The following is a 20,828-nucleotide window of genomic DNA, read 5'->3' on the forward strand; positions in this document are numbered from 1 at the left end:
CATTAATGTTGGTGAAGAAAACTTCTTCCATATGTATTTGGAGGATTAGCTGTCTCCCTCATGAGGAAACGTACTAATGAGTCAAAGTTGATGGACAATGAGATATACTTTAATAAATAACATTTGCTTCTTGTCATTGAATTTCTTGATTAGTTTAATTTAGTTAATCTTACCTAAATGGCAACCTAAATATGAATATCAAAGGCACCATGCCTTACAATACAAGGATATAAACTAGAAGTGGAATCCCTACAAGTGAGAAAGGACCTTTCAAGCTCCAAAGCAAGTCAAACTTGAGATGGAGAGAATAGAGAGACGTATAGAAATGGAGCTTTAAAATGTAATAAAATGTTCTTAGGTAGTTCCTCTATTTAATATAAAATCTTAGTAAGGTTCTCTTTGGGGATCAAAGCGACAGGCTGGACGAGCATCCAGTCTTTTTTGGTTTTGGGTGAGGACGAGCATCCACTCCAAAACTCACATTATTAGAGGGGCTGTAATAAAAGCTAAAAAATTTCCACCCAAGAAGCCAAGATCCTTCAGAAAAGCTAAAAAGCAAGAAAAGGAAGAAGCTGTGGGCTTCCTTCCTTTCCTGCTTTATTTGCTTTCCTTGCAGCCTCTGCCAAGCATCTTTATTCTCCCCCCCTTACCTTTGAGGCCTCTCTTTTTCTTCTTTCTTGTTGGACTTATTCTTATTAGGATTCTTGCTTCAAGCTCCTGGTTTTCTGTCTCTCTTGCTGCTACTGAATCTGATTCTCTTATCAGAGATCTTTATTGGGTTCATTCTCTTCGGCTTTATTAGCTTGATCATTAAATTGTATTCTCCTTTCCATAGTTTTAAGGTCTTTTGGTTCCAAGTTCTTCTTTTGACTGTAAAATTGGAGTCCTTTGGGAGTTCTAGTGAGTGGGTATTTTCTGGTTTTAGGTTTCTTTCACAGAATTGATGTTTTTTTGGGCAGTGAATTTTCTCTGTTATTTTTTAGTTTTTCCTGATTTTGGTTCATTCCCGTGTTTGCTTATATCTAGTGTAAAAATTCAGTCTGCGATTTCTTTTCTTGGCGCTTAAATTTCTGAATTAAGGTTTAAATTTAGAACTTTAACTTAGGGTTGGTTAAATTTGAGCTTTACCGTTTGTGGGTTTTTTTCCTTCTGATCTCTTGGTTTTCCTCTGTACCCTCTTCTGCTGACTTAAATATTCACCTAAATTTTTATTCTTCCTTTCTGGGTTTTTGATTTCTGAGCTTCGTGACCTTTTCTTTTGTTCCTCTGTTGATTTTTGGCTTCCATGGGACTCTGTCATGGAAGACCCCTCCCTCCGAACGATTTAGATAATCCAATAATTCCTGAAGATGCTGTCCCTGGTGCCAATTCTGAACCCACTAAAACTTCAAACTTCCCCTTCTACAGCCCAAGTCCATTGCCTAGTGGATTCAAGAACTCGCCTGCGAACTCCAGTGTGAGTTCAACTCCTTTGCGGATCTTCAAGCGACCATTCCCTCCTCCTTCTCCTGCAAAGCACATCAAAGCATTGCTTGCTCGCAGGCATGGCTCGGTGAAGCCGAATGAAGCCACAATCCCTGAAGGAAGTGAGTGTGAAGTTGGATTGGATAAGAATTTCGGGTTCTTGAAGCAGGTTTCCACAAAATATGAGCTTGGAGAGGAGGTTGGTCGTGGGCATTTCGGCTATACTTGTACTGCAAAGGGGAAGAAGGGGGAATTGAAGGGGCAAGAAGTAGCTGTCAAGGTTATTTCCAAAGCAAAGGTTTGTTTTTTATTGCCTAACTCTAATGGTCTTGCTCAGTAAGCTTATCTACTGTTTTAGAAAGTCTGCCCAATGTAAGCTTTCATTGAATTTCTTCTGGTTTACCATAGGAGCATGCGACTTTTGCTTCTGAGTACTTCTGTTTTTCCACTTGGTTGTTATTCGATCTTCTGGGAAGTTTTGGTTAGGAATTCTCTCATCCACCCAAGGTTCTGTTGGAATTGTTTTTAGTTTGTTGTACACCTACTGTTTCAGATTTGACCTAATGGTTTTGTTGTTTTGGTAAAATCTGGTCATGGTATTTGTTCCTGATTTTGACTATTAATCTAAATGGTCTCCAATATTGCTTGTGTTCGCATTGCATTTTCGTGTAACTGTTTAGGACCATGTTGGTACTGTCATGGATTGTGGGAGTTATCTTCTTTCAAGATTGAGGAAGTTTGTATTTAGCCAGTTATGTTTCATTTGTGCGTTTGTCAGGATCCAATTATTGAGAGAAATAGGTTTATGGGATTCGATGGTGTATTTCCATTTATTTTAACAATTAATACTTGAATACAGTTCTTACTAAGGGTTGAGTGTACCCAGTGCACGAGACTCCCGCCACTGCGGGGTCTGGGGAGGGTCATAATGTACGCAGCCTTACCCCTGCTTTCGCAGAGAGGCTGTTTCCAAACTCGAACCCGTGACCACTTGGTCACAATGGAGTAACCTTACCATTGCACCAAGGCCCGCCCTCTGGTTGTGTCCTTTATGTTGAGATAAACTATTACGGTATTATAGATTTATGAATTTTTAAGTTATTTGGTAATTAGGTTCCAAGTCATAAAAATTAGGGTCGGTGTTCTCTGTAGGGGAGCGTGGCCCCTGCGCGTGCACGGGGGGCTAATGAGAGCATGCACGTTGGCATCATGGGGCAGGATTTCTGCCTTTTATAGGGGGTGGGGCAGTCATTTTGCCCTCCTGTGGCTAGGCGTGGCCGATACTCTCCACAGAGAATCTTCTTCCTAAAAATTATTTGTTCTATTAAAGGAATATATTATTCTCATTGGTCTTGTGGAGTAATAGTTAATATCTCTGTCTAGTGAGAAAGATATATATATATATATATATATATATATATATATATCCAATTTTGCTTTGTGATTCCATCTATATGCATCTTTATTCTTGCAAATGTGTTTAGGGAAGAAATCCAGAGCAGCTTTTGTCTAATATGGTGTGTTTTTCTGTTCTTGCAGATGACCACAGCTATTGCTATAGAGGATGTAAGAAGAGAAGTGAAAATTTTGCGTGCTCTAACAGGACATAAGAACTTGGTGCAGTTCTACGATGCTTATGAAGATGAGGATAATGTGTATATAGTGATGGAGTAAGTTTGTTTTCCTTCAGTGCTACAGCCTTGTTTGAGAGTTATATTTGATGCTCTAGATGTAGAAGTTTCCAATGGCATGATTTTATGATATTGAAAAACAAAATGGCAGGGTTGGGGCTGGTTGTAGGGATCTGTCAAGGATTAAAACTTGGTTTCAGTTTGTGACTTGGCCAACAGCAAAATAAAAAGGCTTTTTTAATGCCTTTTCTTTTTAGGCGCCATTGTCTCACTCGAGCACAATTCTGATAGAATTCTACTGTTTCTGCTGAATTGTTTTTAGTTTACTTATATTAGTACCTTCCTATATGTTTACATGAGTTATGAGACATCTTTTTTTCTTTTAAACCATGCTATGTGCCTTATTTCATGTGTTGAGATTATCTGTTTAATGCATTAGGTGCCCCTTTCTTTATATTCTTTATCTATCTGATATATATTTATATTAATTTTCTTGGTGCATCAAATAGGCAGCTGGCACCACTTATTATATTCAGCCAATCACCTTCTGCATGAATCCTATTTCATGAGTATTTTTTTTTTTTGGCGAAGTATTTCATGAGTATTTTATTATTTTAGTATAATGTCCTATCAACCTTTCCCTAAGGCATCCCCTGTATGCGATGCGTTGCGTTGCCATCTGGATATGGTGACAAGCAGGCAAGGGCTCTCGCACAGTGGACAAGTGTGAGTTAAGAATCTAGTTCAAAACCGTAGGTTTAGACTATCATCTTGGAACATTGAATCCTTAACAGGTAAGAGTCTAGAGTTGGTAGATGTTAAGAGGAGAAGAAGGATTAATATTGCTTGTATTCAAGAGACAAGATGGAAGTGTAAAAAAGCTAAGGTGTTGGATGACTTTAAATTTTGGTATATGGGAGACCAAAGTAATAGAGGGGAGTGGGTATAATAGTGGACAAAGATCTAAAGCTTGATATGGTGGATGTTAAATGAGTTGAAGATAGGATTATATCCATCAAGTTTGTGTTGGAGAAAGAGGTTGTCAACATAATTAGCGCCGACGCACCCCAAGTAGTATTGGATGAAAGTAGTAAGTTACATTTTTGGGAACACACGGATGGATTAGTGCAAGGCTTTAGTCAGGGAGAAAATACTATTGTAGGGGGTGATCTAAATGGTCATATTGGGAGAGATCGCAGAGGCTATGAAGGTGTAAATGTAGGCTAGGGATTAGGAGAAAGGATTGAGGAGGAGTATCAATTTTATAATTTGCAGTAGCTTATGTTTTATCCATTGTGAACACCTTTTTTGAAAAGAGAGAGGAGCATTTAATTACCTATAAAAGTGGGCATCATATCAGCCAAATATATTTCTTCCTAACAAGAAGGTATGACAGATTGTTTTGTAAGGACTTTAAGGTTATTCCAGGGAAGAGCCTAACCACTCAGCATAGACTGGTGGTATTGGACATGTGCTTCATTCCGTAGAGGTGTATGATAGGAGAGCCTATTTGCCCTAAGATAAGGTGGTGGAGATTAAAAGGAGAGTCCTTGATTTCATTTACTGATAACATGGTCAAACAAGGAAAGTGGGGCTTGGAGGGAGACACTAATACGATGTGGAACGAGATGGCCTGTAATCTGTGTTAAGAAGGTTGCTAAAGAGGTTCTACGGGAATCGAAAGGATCTCGACCTGACCTTAGGGAGACCTGGTGGTGGGGTGATGAGGTCCAAGCAGCCATGAAGTCTAAGAAAACTAGTTTGAAGACATAACAAATGACTAAAGAGGTGGAGGATCTAAAAAGATACAAAATTCGCCAAAAAAGAATCTAAGAAGATTGTGGGGAAAGCAAATGTGAAGAAATATGTAGATCTTTATAATAGTCTGAACATAAAGGATGGGGAAAAAGCTATATATAAGATAGCTACAATGAGAGAAAGGAAGACTAGAGATTTTGACCATGTTCGATGTATTAAAAGTGAGGATGATAGAATACTAATAAGAGATGAGGACATTGAGGAGAGGTGGAAAGAATGATGCAGGAACTGTTCCATGGGCCGGGCCGAACCTGTTTGAGAACCAAGACCAAGATGAACCGGGTCGGCGGGTCCCAATCTTGTTCTGGTTTAGTAGGATATTTAGGATTTATTATATTTGGGAAAGATATGTAATCTTTTATTTTGGGGTAGCTATTAGATTTGAGTTTTATTGAGTTTCTATTTTTGTTAGTCTAAGTTTTAGGAAGCAATTAGGAGTCTTTGTTTTCTTTTTTTGGGTTTTATAAATAGACGTGTAACTGACGATTGGAAGAAAAGATTGAAAGAATGAAGTGAACTTTGATTGAAAGAATGAAGTGAAGTTTGAGTTTGTATTGTGTGCCTGCGTGTCCTGGTTTGTGCGATTCCTTCCCCCCCCTCCCTTCTTCTTCTCCGCTTGCCCTTTCTCTCCTCTCTCCCTCTTCCCTGCGATTCCTCCTCTTTTTCTATTCTTGTTCTTCTTATTCTTCCCTTATGTCTTGCTTGCGGTTCTGTTTCTGGCGTGGGTTGTAGAACAGTGAAAGTGAAATTGAGCTCTCTTGATTTGTCATTTCTTCAACTAGAGAATCTGGTTACTGGTTGTGCTCCTCTAGGCGACCTAAATCTTTGGCATCTCTTCCTATAAAACCCCTCCTGTGTGAGATTCCTAACAAAATCCAGTTCAGGTGTGAAGCTTACCGCCAGTCCATGGTTTCAGGGTTTACCAGTCAATTGATAGTTGATGATTGGAACTACATCTGGCTGGATTCAATAGGGCTTAGTAAAGCGATTTGATGCTTGAAGCATTTAATCGATTGAATCTCACAAAGAGGAGAGCACTGAATCAGAGTGATTCCTGGTACGCTGGTTTTCTGTTCATTGAGGGTTAAAAAGATGGGTTCTTGAAATAATAAATAAAGCCCCATTGATCTATTTACAAATATGCCCTTTAGTTATTATTAATCGCATTCAGTATCTCTTTCAATTTTTATTCCAGAATTGCCCTTCCTATTTGCAAGTCACCTCCACCCATGCATGGTTCCTTTTCTCTTGTTTGTTTGAATTTCATTTAATTACAAAATTGCCATCAGTTTTGAATTAATTGAGTTCTATTGTTTGGGTGGGCCCACATGTGATCCAATAAGGGTTGATCCAACCCGGATTGCACCAACGAGTACTTCTACGGCCTTCTTAATGAAGACTTATCAAATAATAGGGCTGTGGAAGGCAACTTTACTCATCTGGACACCACTTAGCATAGATATATATGCAAAATTAGGATGTTTGAAGTAAAAGAAGCTATAAGAAAGATGAAAGTAGGCAAGGCACCAAACCCAGACGAGGTCCCTATTGAGGTGTGGAACGTAGGAAGGACCTTCCGCTTTCAAACTTGAGCAAACTTGTACTATCACGCCCTGAAATGACAACGATCTGTGGTTTATCGTGGCTAACCAAGCTATAACAAGATTATGAACACAAAGGAAATGCCAAATGAATGGAGGAGAAGCATTGCGGTCGCGATTTACAAAAACAAAGGTGATATATAGAGCTGCAATAACTATAGAGGCATAAAATCAATGAGCATTCAATGAAGTTATGGGAGAGGGTTATTGAAAGCCACCTCAGAAAGGAAACTACTATTTCAAAAAACCAATTCGGTTTTATGCAAGGAAGATCCATGATGGAGGCTATTTTCTTACTTAGGAGACTCATGGAAAGATGCAGAGAGGCAAGAAGGATCTCCATATGGTCTTTATAGACCTAGAAAAAGCCTACAACAGAGTGCCTAGAGAGTTAATCTGGAATATTTTGGAGAAGAGACAGGTGGCATGTAAATATGTGGACATAATTAAAGATATGTATGACGGTGTGGTGACTAGTGCGAGAACTGCGGGGGGCCAAGGCAGTGAATTCCCAATTTCAATCGGGTTACATCAAGGATCAGCCTTAAACCCTTATTTGTTTGCTCTTATCAGTTATCATTGATGACTTAACTAGAGGCATACAAGATGAGGTTCTGTGGTGTATGATTGTTGCAAATGATACTGTTTTGGTGGATGAGCCAAAAGCAGGGATTAACGCCAAGGTGGAACAATGGGATCAACCTTGGAATCAAAAGTTCTGAATATTTGTAGAACTAAGATTGATTATAAGGTGGAACTATGGGATCAACACTAGGACGGATAATGAGGTGGTGAACATTGGTGAGAGGGAGATATCGCAAAGTGATTATTTTGGATATCTGGGACCAATCGTAAATAAGGAGGATGACATAGAAGATGACGTTGCCTAGAGGATTAAAATAGTGTGGATGAAGTGGAGAGGTGTGTCCGAACTCCAGAGTATTGTGTAATTGATGTATTCCTTTATAGCTTGAAGGAAATTTTTATAGGACTGTTATTCGACCAGCTATGCTGTATGGTTCGGAAAGCTGGGCTGTTAAGAAGTGTCATATTAATAACCTTTAGCATAGCGGAGATGAGGATGTTGAAATGGATGTGTGGGAAAACTAGGAAGGATAAAGTAAGGAATGACCATGTTAGAACTGGGTTGGGAGTAGCTCTTATCCATGATAAGCTTAGAGAGAGTCATTTGAGGTGGTATGACCATGTTCAACGAAGGCCTTCTGATACCCCAGTACGAAGGAGTGACTTGATTCAGATTAAGGGAAGCAAAAGAGCCAGGGGCAGGCCTAAAATAACCAAGGGGGAAGTAGTGAAGAAAGACATGCTTAGCTTAAGCCTCGTATCATGTTTGACTTCGAATGGAGCTGATTGGAGAGCAAGGATCCATGTGGCTGACACCATGTAGTTCCATGTCTTGCTTCCAATCTGTGGGTCTCAATCCCCTTCCTCTTTCTTTTCATTGAGAAGGCTACATTATTGAAATGAAAAAAAGACAAACATGGGGATTTATCCATCTGAATGCGCTAGCAGGGGTATGGGCAAGTGCATACTTCTATGGATTAGGAATAAGATCGGTACCACTGTTTCCATTTGTCCCTCACCCCCGTCTCCCACCACTGCTCATTCTCCAGGGTTTCCCATTTGTGCCCATGACAAATACTCTTAGAATGCTTAACTAATCCCGTAAACCTGAAAAGAGCTAGGAGTGTAAGTGTAGAATTAGAAAATATATAGAAAGAGTAAGAAAGTAACAAAGTGAAAATAAAAGGAGGATAAAATCCTGTTGTCATTAAATTGTTATTTGGAGTTTACCTTATTTCTTGTTGGAACTCATGGAATATGAAGACATTTGGGGAAAACATCAGTTCTTAGGCAAGTTGAAAACTCTTAATAAAATTGATTTTAACACTTTTTCTTTTATAAATAAATTGAGTGTTAAAACCAATGAATGGAGTAAATTGACTTTTCATGTTCTTCATAGCCATCCACTCTGTTATCTCTGGACTGTCTGGAATGTCTTGACCCTTCTACTCAGAGGATTGTGAGAGATCATATTGATTCTTGCAATTTTTTGATTTAATTGAATCATATTTTTGGGAGTCAACAGCTAAATTTAACCTTTCTTATTGTCCAATTTTTTTTCAGGTTATGCAAGGGAGGAGAACTTTTAGATAGGATACTGTCAAGGTACTTTGGGCTGTGAAGGGTTGATCTTAAAATTTTGCACTCAGAAACCACCACTTTCTAATGTGAAATAAAAAATTCCATTAATATTTTCAGGGGTGGAAAATACTCAGAGGAAGATGCCAAAGTTATCATGATTCAGATTCTAAGTGTTGTTTCCTTCTGTCATCTCCAAGGCGTGGTTCACCGTGACCTCAAGCCAGAGGTAACTGCCATAGCTTGACTTTTTAGGCTATCCAAATAATAATTCATAATATGTTATACTTGAGTATCTTTCATGGTGGTTTAATTGTGGATATAATTCGACCAAATGTGACCTAGATTGGCTGCAACGCCATAGAAGAAATCCTTGCAGCTTTTATACTTCTACAAAATTTTCTTTTGCTCCTGCTATTTTTCCTCCTATTTCATCATTGTTACACCACTTTAGATCTATTATCTCAGTACATCCTGTGCAACATGGTTTCTCTATCATTGTTGTTGAACAAATAATACTTATGAAATTCAAATTTGTTTTGATTGGTAATGGACATAATTGTGATAATATCAGCACCTTAGAGAACCAGTATATATATATATATATATATATATATATATATAGAGAGAGAGAGAGAGAGAGAGAGAGAGAGAGAGAATCTTCATATTAATGAGTAAAACAGAATTACAATGGAAATAGAACTCTTAGCTGACAGTTACTTTCTACTGGTGGTCGTAAAAAATGACATCATTCATGAAAATAATTTCAAAAATATTTTTCTTGGAATATTAGTCCTCTATCATGATGTTTCTACTTATCTCTAACTTGATACTTTATTTGTTGCTGCAGAATTTTCTTTTTAGTACGAAAGATGAGGAGTCTCCTCTGAAGGCCATTGATTTTGGATTGTCAGACTTTGTAAAGCCAGGTTAGTTTTACTATGTGGGATTTCTTCTTTTTTAATTCCTGAATTTGAGTTATTGTCTGACTTCTTTGGCCTTGTGCAGATGAACGGTTGAATGATATTGTAGGAAGTGCATACTATGTAGCTCCAGAAGTTTTGCATAGATCATATGGCACTGAGGGAGACATGTGGAGTATTGGTGTGATTGCTTATATTCTTTTATGTGGGAGCCGCCCCTTTTGGGCCAGAACAGAATCTGGCATCTTCCGAGCTGTTCTGAAAGCAGATCCCAGCTTTGAAGAGGCCCCCTGGCCTTCCTTGTCATCTGAAGCAAAAGATTTTGTGAAGAGATTGCTGAACAAGGATTATCGTAAGAGACTTACTGCTGCTCAGGCTCTGAGTAAGTTAATGAACTACTCTAAGTAATCGTTGAAAATTATTCTCAAAATTTCGAAATTCTGATGCTTGCTGCCTAATTCTGTGCTTAGGTCATCCATGGCTGTCGAATCATCAAGATATAAAGATCCCTTTGGATATTTTAGTTTATAAGCTTGTGAAAGCTTATATATGCTCATCATCTCTCCGGAAAGCAGCTTTGAGGGTACGTCACTCTGTTTATGAGGAATAATTGGCGTATGTGGTTATTGAAAGGAAAGAAATGAAAATTGTGTGCAGAATATATAGCTGCCAACAAGTAATAAAATTTTTAAGATATCATGAACGAAAATGTTTTCAAAAGGGCAAAATGGTTTAAATGGTTTCACTATGGCTACATTAATTTCTGTGTTTGTGTCCCAAAGTCTTTTTATTTTTGGAAATCTCATCAATAATCCTCTTAATGAATAAAAGAAAACATTTTGATTTGTTTTTGTTTCCTTAATATGTATATATGTAAGTATTTATCATTGTAATTTGCAAGACATATAGGGTGTACTAATGTGACAGGCAGGAAAAATAATTATGTGACATATAAGTTTTTCTCTAGGAAGAACATGGTTTTCGGACTGAAGTTGGGATTAGTGGGACAGAATAATGGGGTAGATGAATGATTGGTCTAGGGTTCAATTAAACTGTTTTCATATTGGGGTAGTTGTGAATTTAATTTAAATTGCAACCTGAAGAAATAAATACTGGTTCAGAAAGTACCAAATATGATATGAGATTGAATCGCTCATTACTTCTGCTTTCATAGTCTGTATACAAGCACAAAATGACTCCTAGCAGTCTTCTTGGCTTCCAATTAAGGAACTCTCCATTTCACTTTGTGAATAAGGGAATGCAGGGGTATTTATTAAGGGAAGAGCTGTGACCTCATTCAGTTTCAGCTTGAATGTGAAAAACTCCAATCTGAGTTTGACTTTCTGGAAGGGACTCTTTCAACTACTAAAATTGTGTAGTCACTTCTCACTTAAAAAGTTGGATACACACCAATATTAAGCATAGTTGTCAAGGCGTCGTCTAGTCGATGCCTAGGCATCCAGGCGCCTTGGCCGCCTAATTGGTGCCGCCTTGAATTTGGGCTCTCTCCAATGCCTTGGGTCGCTGAGATGCCGTGACAACTATGATATTAAGATATGATAACTGACCTAAAAACCTAATTTGCTTAAATCGTAATACTAAACAATGATTGAAGGAGTCAGATGAGAAATATTCCTGAATATTGAATAACTCCAATTAGAAACCAAATAAGATTCTAAGTTAGCAACTGAACAAGAAACTTAAAAATATTTGAAGACTCACATTTATACTATACAATTAATGATAGATATTTCCTTTTTTAATTTGTATCCTTCTTATTTACCCTTAATCTAACCCAAATTATGTACAAAATTGTTCAATATTTGTGTTTCCAATGACCACAATTGTAACGTAAGAAAGGCATTCAGATCCTTATTGAGATAAGAACAGGTGTACAAGAGTAATGTATGGGATTGTAATGTCTTGTATCGTGTGTCTTACATGTTTCTTGGTCTAGGGTGAATCTGATGTAACCTGATGCAATGGGACTCCTACAAAGCCCCTGGTTCCAAACACATTTTTTAAATTTCCAACATTAAAATCTCCTAACTGAACGTCTTCTGATTATCATTTCTCTTCTCTTGTGGTAAGACAATTATGGTTGACACACTCTTTGATTGTTGGGAATGATGGTACACTTCTACCTCCACAGACTACATATAGTTCGGAATTGGAATGTCAAATTAACTCAAGATAGATAAGCATAGTAGGTGTAACAGACAAGGGAACCAAGGAAATCTGCAATAATATGGAATTTAATTGATAGTAGAACCCAAATTTCGTAACTCAAGTTGGTGGGGAGGAACAAATGAGGAAAAAAAAATCTCTGCAATATATTAGGAAAATAACAACTATCCAGGCTTTTGGTCATTACAATATAAGAAGAACCCTACTAGGAACTGAACTTGATCCTCTATTCTAATGTAATCTCATGGCTACTATAGATCCATATGATAAATAAAATAAATGACAAAATTTCCTTCTTTAAATTCTTAAGCTAACTAAACATCCAAAAAATAGAATTCCATCACAAATTGACTCCCCTTTTGGTAAATCAGTCATAACTTTCCTAATACAGCTTGGAATTGCACGCTCTTGGTCTCGTTGGAGGGATAATTGAAAAACGTTTCAAGCGGAACCAAAATCATGCTAAACAGATAATTTTGATTACCCAAAATCAGCCATAAATAAAAATAAAGGATTGCTTTGCTGCTGATTCTTAGACTTCTATCCTTGCCACTGACCTATATTTCTCTTGGTCTCAAACATCCACCAATGTCTTTATAAGTATTTTTCTATTTTCTCCAATTGATTAGACCCATAGAACTCCATGAATTAACTTACTTCTGCCCTATATCGCATTTCAATCAACTTCTCTTCCTTTTGCTTGAAACCATCAAAGCAATATTGGTTCTTTGATGCAAACTGGTTTGCATCACAAACTAACAGTTTTACGTAGATGGAGCCCAAGACCAATCTCAACAAATGCAGTATCGTACTTAACGTTTGAAGCTACATAGAATACCACTGAAGATTTGTTGTGGTTTGGCATGTAAATGACACAGTATTTGACTTCAGTAGTGTATGATAAAGAGTTCACTCCCTGTCAAGCACTTGCATGGTCCTGAGACCCTTGAATCCTATACACCTGTAAGCTTTTCTCTCAACTCATCAAAATTTACTCTTTTCACATCCTCTCTCTTAAAGTCCAGGACTGGATGGTGTGCTCTCTGCTGCCTAACTTTTCCAATTCCTTTTAGGACTTGAGAATTATTGAACTTCCACTCCTAGCTTTTGGAATAAAATGCTAAAGCCTACCTATGGAAACCATTCACTTGCTCCATAACCTTAGTCTTGGAACCCTTATTTAAGATTTTAAGCATAGGTTTTGGGGGAAAAGGCCTTTTGTATTGGTAGGTTGGAACTCTGTGGGGAGGGGGGGAAGTAAGGGTTTTTTTTTTAGATGTATTTTCCATCTGGATTGTGTTGAGGAAAAGAGCTGGTGACAAATTAAAAGAAAGAATGAAATTTGGGTTTGGATTCAGTTCGGGCCTTGGTAACCCTACACAACTGAGACTGAAAATTTGAGTTCAGTTATTAGGATATTCTTTCCACTACTTTTCATTTAAATTTCATAGGAACTTATTATCCAAAATAACCTGATTAGCCTGCTGAAGCCCCAATTTTTATTGGGTTGAGCATCTCAGTTTGATTGGTTATAGTTTGGCTTTTCAACTCAGGTTTGAGCTTGTGGTGGACCTTCACTAACTCAACCTGCCCGTGTTGAATCTCAATTTGAGTAGTGGTTTTGCATGAGAAAGGGTGACTTGGTTAGATATCTAGGTTGTGTTGTTTAAACAAATCTCTGATATGGGTTTCACATCTCAACCAATATAAACCCCCCCCGGCAAATAAAAAATAAAATAACTTCAGTTAAATCTACTGCTCTGTTCCCCCCCCCCCCCCTAAAACGACAAAAAAGGATTTCGGATTCTCCAAGGCCAGATTTGGTATGATTTCTATTTCAATTTCGGATTTATTACATGAAATAGTCAACAAATAGATTTTTGGTCAAGAATTTTTTTTTTTTTGGTGAATAAAAAATTATATTACCAAAGCCCGAGAGGGGCGAGAGGGAAAAGCGGGGGGGGGGGAATGTACAAAGGGGGATAAGAAGGGGGGGAATCCCCGGGCCCCGCTAAGGGGGAAGGGGGAGCATCAGAGCACTATCTAGGCCCCAGGAAACAATAATATGCTTGTTCCTTGGGGAATCCAAAAAGGCCTTGTGGGGCAGAAGACTAAGCTTAGAGGAGACCTTCCAAGAGATGGCTTTCCAAATTAAGTCAAGGAACAAGAGTTGGAAGTCCATCTCCTAAGGTTCCTCTCCATCCAAATGTGATAAAGAGTAGCGTTGAACACAAGCTTGCCAATGATGTCGCAGGTGGTGCATCCAGGGAACGTCATGACCATCCAGAGTCACTCTATAGCGAATGGAAGAGTACTCCTGCTACGAGGCCAGATGAACGACAGGGCTTTTTTCGAGATGGTGGAAGTGAATGGGCAGGCGAAAAAAAGGTTGTCAATGTCCTCAGAGCCATTCTAGCAGAAAATGCAAGAGGGGGGGGGGGGGCAGGGATTCTTCGGTGGGATAGGAAGGCTTGGGTTGGGAGGCAATGGTTAACGGTTCTCCAGGCAAGGAAGCTGTGGCGGGGGATGTGGCCTTTGAACCAGACTAGCTTGTGCCAAAGGACAGAAAGAGCTTGAGGCCTGACTAGGTTCCAAGCAGATTTAAAGCTAAAGAGGCCATTGTTGGAGGGTAGCCAACAGACCTTGTCCGCAAGACCCGGGGGGGGGGAAGGGGGAAGGGGGGAGGGAGGCCCAGATCAGGGAGAGAGGGGGGTAAGGGGGGAGGGGGGGACCAATTGCCATGAGAGATTATGGTTGAGAGAGGGGCAGATTTTGGTATCTTGGAGGCGTAGATTTCCCTAGATCCAAAGTAGTTATAGAGAACTCCAATGGGGTGCCCGGGATCGAGCCATCAGGAGGTGGATGATCCATCAAAAATGGAGGAGGAGATGGCTGAGAGAGCCAGAGGGCGAAGGTGGAGAATTTTGCGCCAGATCCAGGAGGAATCCTTGGGGATGGGGACAGTCCAGATGGAGTCATTTTTTAGGAGGTGAGAGTAGACCCACTGAACCCAAATGGAGTCATGATTAGTGGAGATTTTCCAAATAAGCTTCAGAGTCCCGGCAGTGTTGGAGTTGCGGATACGGCGAATGCCAAGACCTCCCTCGGATTTGGGAAGGCAAATAGATTTCCAACTGATTGGGTGGAGAAATCTGGTGGATTCCTTCCCTTTCCAAAGGGAGGCGGCAAAAAGGGATTCCATAGCTTTGATGGTGGCTTTAGGAATGATAAAGATGCCGCACCAATAAATGTAAGAGGATTGGAGCACGGTCAAGAAATTGAAATTGTTTTGGTTGCATTAATCTGAAATATTTCCAGAATAAGATACCATTTGGTAGTTCAATTTCTGGGAATAATTCTCTATAGTTCTTTGGGAGAGGGTGGTGGTGGTGGTGGTGGTGGTGGTGGCGATGGCGGTGATGGGGTGGTTATGGTGGCATGGGGATGGGGGCATGGAGGTGGTGAGACCATCAGGAGAAGAAGGGTGGTGTTTTATTTTTAATATGAAATTACTCCTTTGCCTATCAAATTATCCATGTTCTCATTAAAGAGCAAGAGTGAAATCGATTTCAATATTTCATAAATAAGGTAAAAAAATTCATACCAAACACCCTAATTTCATTTTCTCATAAATAAGGTAAAAAAAATCATACCAAACATCCTAATTTCAATTTATGATCCCATGAAATTGAAATAGAAATCAAACCAAATCAGCTCAAGAGGGTGATTTTGAAATAATTCTTTTTTCCCACTGTTAAGAGCTTACTATGGGGCTACTTTGTGCAAAACATGGCAAATGTTAGGACTGACCCCTATCCACCTCTCTAAGGAGGTCAGTACCCTTGAAGCGGAACTTGCACAGGCCACAGGGTTATGGATCTTATCAGTCATATTTATAACAAAATAGTCTTCAAATTATCCTGGAAAGAATTTCATACTGAATATAGTTCAGCTTCTCTGACAGGCTCTTTCAAAGACATTGACAGTGGATCAGCTAACTTATCTCCGTGAACAATTCACAATGTTGGGGCCAAATAAATGCGGATTCATCTCTATGCAGAACTTTAAGACAGTAAGTCCTACTTTTGGTCCATTTCTTTGTTTTGTTGTTTCTCTGTTTCAGTAGTTATGTCATTCTAATTGATGCTAGAATTGCCAGGCCCTGATGAAGAACTCCACTGATGCCATGAAGGATTCTCGGGTTATTGATTATATTTACATGGTAGTGATCCCAGGTTTCTTAGCTGTTTACCTTTTCGTTTGTAGCCAGTGGGTTACCACCTAAATTGGTAAAAATGTTGAATATTTCACGTTCATTTGCAGGTCAGTTCTCTTCAGTATAGAAAATTAGACTTTGAAGAATTTTGCGCTGCTGCCATAAGTGTGTATCAGCTGGAAGGACTTGAGAGCTGGGAACAACATGCATGTTCTGCATATGAGCATTTTGAGAAGGATGGGAACAGACCGATAATGATTGAGGAACTTGCCTCGGTATGTTTTAATTTTCTGGTGCTTGCATGCGAGTGCCTGTTGCTTGTGTGCTCTGTGGCTGCATTCAAAAGCATATAGGATAATGAATGTTCATACTATTAATTTGATGCTTCTAGATTGCACAAAGAAATATAGGATAATTTTTGAATTTATGTCGGCTCAGGAATAAAAATAAACATGGCTGTCTGGAGTCAGACAAGTACAGGGTATTGGACATTGCCTTTGAATGTCCCAATGCACTGAGTAGTTCTGATTACTACAACAACAAACAACAACCACTCAGCCTTACCCCAACTAAATCGGGTCGGCTACATGGATCCTTGCCCTCCAATCAACTCTATTCGAGGTCATACTTGATACAAGGCTTAGGCTATGCATGTCTTTCTTCAACACTTCTCCTAAAGTCATTTTATGTATGCCCTTGGCTTTTTTAGTTCTTTTAATTTGAATCAAACCACTCCTCCGTACTGGAGCATCCAAATGCCTCTGTTGAACATGGCCATGCCACCTCAAATGACTTTCTCTAAATTTTTCCATGAGTCTCCTAAGTAAGTAAATTGCTTATGTCGTGGATCTTCCTGGCATAAAACCAAATTGGTTCTCTATAATTGTAGTTTTTTGTTTCAAGTGGGTTTCAATAACCCTCTCTAATAATTTCATGGTATGATTCATTAGTTTTATGCCTCTATAGTTATTGCAACTTTGAATATCACCTTTATTTTTGTAAATCGGAACCACAATGCTTCTTCTCCATTCATCTGGCATTTTCTTTGTGCTCCTTAAAGCTTCTTTTACTTCAGACACCCTAATTTTTCATATATATCTACGTAATATGATGTCTTGATGGGTAATGCAGTCTTTCGTGACGCTATTACTCGAAGTGTTTTTCATTCAGTAGGCTGCAAAAATGCTCTTTCCCCCTTAATGTCCTCATCCCTTATTAGTACTTTACCATCTTCACTTTTAATACATCTAACATGGTCGAGATCTTTACTCTTCCTTTCCCTCATTTTAGTTATCTTATAGATAGTTTTTTCCCCTTCCGTTATGCCTAGATTGTTATAAAGATCTTCATATTTCTTTGCCCTTGTTTTTCCCACAATCTTAGCTTCATTTCTAGCAAATTTATACCTTTTTAGATCCTCTACATCCTTAGATCTGATTACTGTATTAAAATATTAGCTCCATCATTAGATAAAAGTATTAAGATTGAAAAGCCTTTAAAGTCTTTGAAAATGTACTTTTCGCAGACAAGTTCTCATATTTATGTTTTGGGTCTTTTGCAAAATTTTATTGTATAAGAACTTCCTATAAGGGAGCAAAATCAATCACTGTTTTTTCACAACTTACCTTCTTAATATAGCTATGGGAAAATAATTTAGTTTATTAGTTGTTTATAGGAAAGTAATTCCATTCAAGGGCATATATTTTACTGTAGTGCGCATGTTTAGTTAGTACATCTGTTGGTGTATGTATTGGTGCTATGCTGTCTGTTTTGTAATTCGCTATATCAAGTAGTTCCTAGAATAGAAGCATATGATATGAGTATCAGTTTAAGTGCACATATTTATGGAGGAAAAAACATTTCATCTTGAAAATGGTTGTCAAGGTGTGTCGTTAATGCAGTTCAAGGTTCTGGAAGGAATCTAAAAGCAAGAACTACAACCAGGATCAATATAGAAGTCCATAGAATCAGGTTGTGGACAGAATTGACTATCAATTGATCTTGAAGTCTAGAAAATCAGATCAGATCTAAGGAACAGAACTGGGGTCAGTCTAATGAATTGCAGAACTTCAAATATGCCAGAAGAAATTTAGTTTCGACAGATATATAGCTCAAACTATAAATTGATATTTAGAGAGAGAGAAAAAATTAAAAGAAATTAGAGGAGTTAGAAGAAGATATTAGAGAATAAGAAGAACAAAGAAGAGGGACGAAAGATCACATTTGATCTCAGAATAGTAAAAGGGTAGAAGAAGGAATGTGGGAGATCAGATCTGGAATACCTATCCTGTATGCATAGCTCAACAACTCCAAAACCCGTGAAATAATTCAAAGTTCATCACTTAAAACATGGTTAATTGATGAGGTTGTATTATGTACTTGGGCAGAGGTTTCCAGGGATTCGTCCATTAGAGGCCCACATTTTGTGGAAGGAGAATGTTAGTGTTGGCCCCACAGGTCATTATGAGGGCAGGCGTGGGATGGAATCTACAGTCCAACATTGTAGGGATCTTTTTGCCTACATATATAAGACCTTCTGAAATACCTAAATTGACTCATAAAAGGACTCCTTGTCACTTTCACACACTGAATAAAGTAAATAGACTCAAAACAGAACTCTCGAAAGTTTTTAAGTATCCTAATCTTATTCAAACACTTAACTTACATACTAATCTCATATACTATATTTATCCCCACTTTATCCTAGTGTACGAGGCTTCCGCCACTGTGGGATCTGGGGATGGTCATATACTATATTTATCGCCATTTTAGGGTCTTATTAATTAGGCCCATTAAAATGAGAACCAAGAAAATAAAATGCCCAACCTACACCATAACTACGTAAGGTTCTAAATCTCGGTTTTGAGGCCGGTTTCGGTCAGGCCCAAAACCGAGATGTCTTGGATCTTGTTTCAAGGTTTCGACACTGGGTTCGACCTTGGGCCTATCTCGTTTCGAGGTTTCAACCTTCTTGGGCCTCCCTGGTTTGAAAACCAGGGTCGAAACCCAAACTTGGGTTTGGGTTTGGACCATGGGTTTCGTTTTGGGCAGGCCCAAAACCGAGACAGCTCAGAGATTTCGGTCAGTTTCAACCGAGATTTAGTTCCAAGAAATTACTCTATGCTTGTTTTCAGCCCATTGGATTTCCACCAGAACTTTATGGGCCTCCCAAGCTTGTGCCTGGGTCTCCATGCGGGATCAGTGTCTAATGCAACTTTATCAGCCACATGCCGCTTGTTATTGGACAATAGTGCATGGGTGTCCTGGAAATTTCTTAAACATTTCTGGGTCATCATGCTGATTTTATTTGTTTGATGTAGTTGGAAAGCTCCTCCATTTTCGTGTGTTTATTTGAATCCTTGTCAGCCCTATTTTGGCACCACTTAATTGTATCAAAATTCTAAACCTTTTATAATTTATTTTCATCAGGAACTTGGCCTTAGCCCATCAGTACCTGTTCATGTGGTTCTCCAAGACTGGATAAGACATTCAGATGGGAAGCTTAGTTTCTTGGGCTTTGTCAGACTCCTGCACGGGCTGTCTTCACGAGCATTGCAGAAATCTTGAAATAGAACTCCAGCTAGTACCGGGTTTTACTATGTTATCCTTATCATTCTCCTTTGATGAGAAGTCTAATCGGACGCATGCTTGTGCTAGTTGATGAAAAGCATGTGGGTCTAACCTCTAGGCTTGCTGGAGAGAACTACTGAGTCAAGAATGGAGCTGATGCCTGTCTGAGCCGGGGTTTAAGCCATGTCTGGCATATTCTCATGTGCGGTATGTATTTTTTGTTTTTTATATTTTTCCCATGTTTTGTGCATGTAGCTCTAAGGAATGTACAGATGAGATTAGGATCAAAATGTTTTAGGATTTATGAGAGTTTCAAAATGAAGCGCGTTTGTGTTTCATGGGTTTTATTCCACCTGTACCCATTACATTGTTTGTCAATAAGTTCCTTCAACAAATTATTAATTTATGGCATAAACAGTTACTTCGACAAGTATAGAACTTACAGATTCCTTTATATCAAAGCACCAATTCTTGTTCTTGTTCAGACTTGGGCCCTCGGGGCTGTCTGTTGAAAGCAATGAAGTTCAGTTTGGACTAAAAATGGTGAAAAGGAATTCTGGGATATGAACTGCATGGAAGTACATAAGCTTCTGTTGTCCTTAGTTCTGGGACTGCTACTAAAGACCGAGGAACAATCCTTCAGTGGTTTGCATTATGCCACATGATATTCATTCACAGTGAACACATGCTTACCAAAGAGGGCAGAGAAAAAGTATATGGTAGGCGGGAATCCGGGATCGATGGAGCTGCAATGAAGAATTAAATTCTAATTCTGGAATTATTCTTGAAACCTTGTTTTTGAAACTTTCTTTGTATAAGTTGTTTTTGGTGTCTGGATTACATGAGAGGATCTTTGTGTACTGCTCATCTTAATCTATCAGTATAATGTTTGACTTGTGATGTGGCCTCCAGTGGGCTTAGCGATAGTACGAGGCATGCCTATGCTCATGCGTGGTGGTACCTGTTGTGTCATATTTTTATTGTTGCAGGAACCATTTCTTCTTTGTATGCTGTTAACCATCCTCAACTTGCCATTATATTTGCCTGTCTATTTGGGTTTGGTCTGGTCATTAAGTGAGAGAATACCCCAACTTACAAACATCACTACATCATGTATCTTATGGCTTAAAAACAAGCACTAGAATTTGTTATTCAGATTCTGATGGCTTCGCATTCAGAACTAGTCAGCTGTGGAAGATCCATCATTGCCCACTTATCATCAGTAGCAGCAGAAGCAAGAACAGGTGTTTGGGGA

At 38.8% G+C, this 20,828-nt stretch overlaps 1 protein-coding gene across 2 annotated transcripts; it reads left to right on the forward strand.

Annotated features, from left to right (window-relative positions):
* Positions 1 to 461: 461 nt before the first annotated feature.
* Positions 462 to 19,973, forward strand: LOC122667871 (CDPK-related kinase 1-like). Of its 2 annotated transcripts, XM_043864322.1 has the most exons (11): positions 462 to 1,762; positions 3,004 to 3,134; positions 8,663 to 8,704; positions 8,798 to 8,906; positions 9,528 to 9,606; positions 9,686 to 9,982; positions 10,071 to 10,183; positions 15,752 to 15,859; positions 15,947 to 16,009; positions 16,111 to 16,278; positions 19,433 to 19,973. In XM_043864322.1, the coding sequence occupies exons 1-11, from the start codon at positions 1,286 to 1,288 to the stop codon at positions 19,568 to 19,570; spliced, it is 1,725 nt and encodes a 574-aa protein (XP_043720257.1). In that variant the 5' UTR covers positions 462 to 1,285; the 3' UTR covers positions 19,571 to 19,973. The 2 variants fall into 2 exon arrangements, with proteins under 2 accessions (XP_043720257.1, XP_043720258.1); XM_043864323.1 differs by lacking the exon at positions 19,433 to 19,973 and having other exon boundaries at positions 15,947 to 16,022; positions 16,111 to 16,272.
* Positions 19,974 to 20,828: the final 855 nt, after the last annotated feature.

The sequence above is a fragment of the Telopea speciosissima genome, chromosome 7 (genome assembly GCF_018873765.1).
Source record: "Telopea speciosissima isolate NSW1024214 ecotype Mountain lineage chromosome 7, Tspe_v1, whole genome shotgun sequence".
Classification (NCBI taxonomy): Eukaryota; Viridiplantae; Streptophyta; class Magnoliopsida; order Proteales; family Proteaceae; genus Telopea; species Telopea speciosissima.

Bases quoted from the DNA above. Each gene is read 5' to 3' on its own strand.
- LOC122667871 (XM_043864322.1), top strand. From the start codon at position 1,286: ATGGGACTCTGTCATGGAAGACCCCTCCCTCCGAACGATTTAGATAAT. The intron at 1,763-3,003 runs GTTTGTTTTTTA...CTGTTCTTGCAG, and splicing joins AGGTTATTTCCAAAGCAAAG to ATGACCACAGCTATTGCTAT. The intron at 16,279-19,432 runs GTATGTTTTAAT...TATTTTCATCAG, and splicing joins TGATTGAGGAACTTGCCTCG to GAACTTGGCCTTAGCCCATC.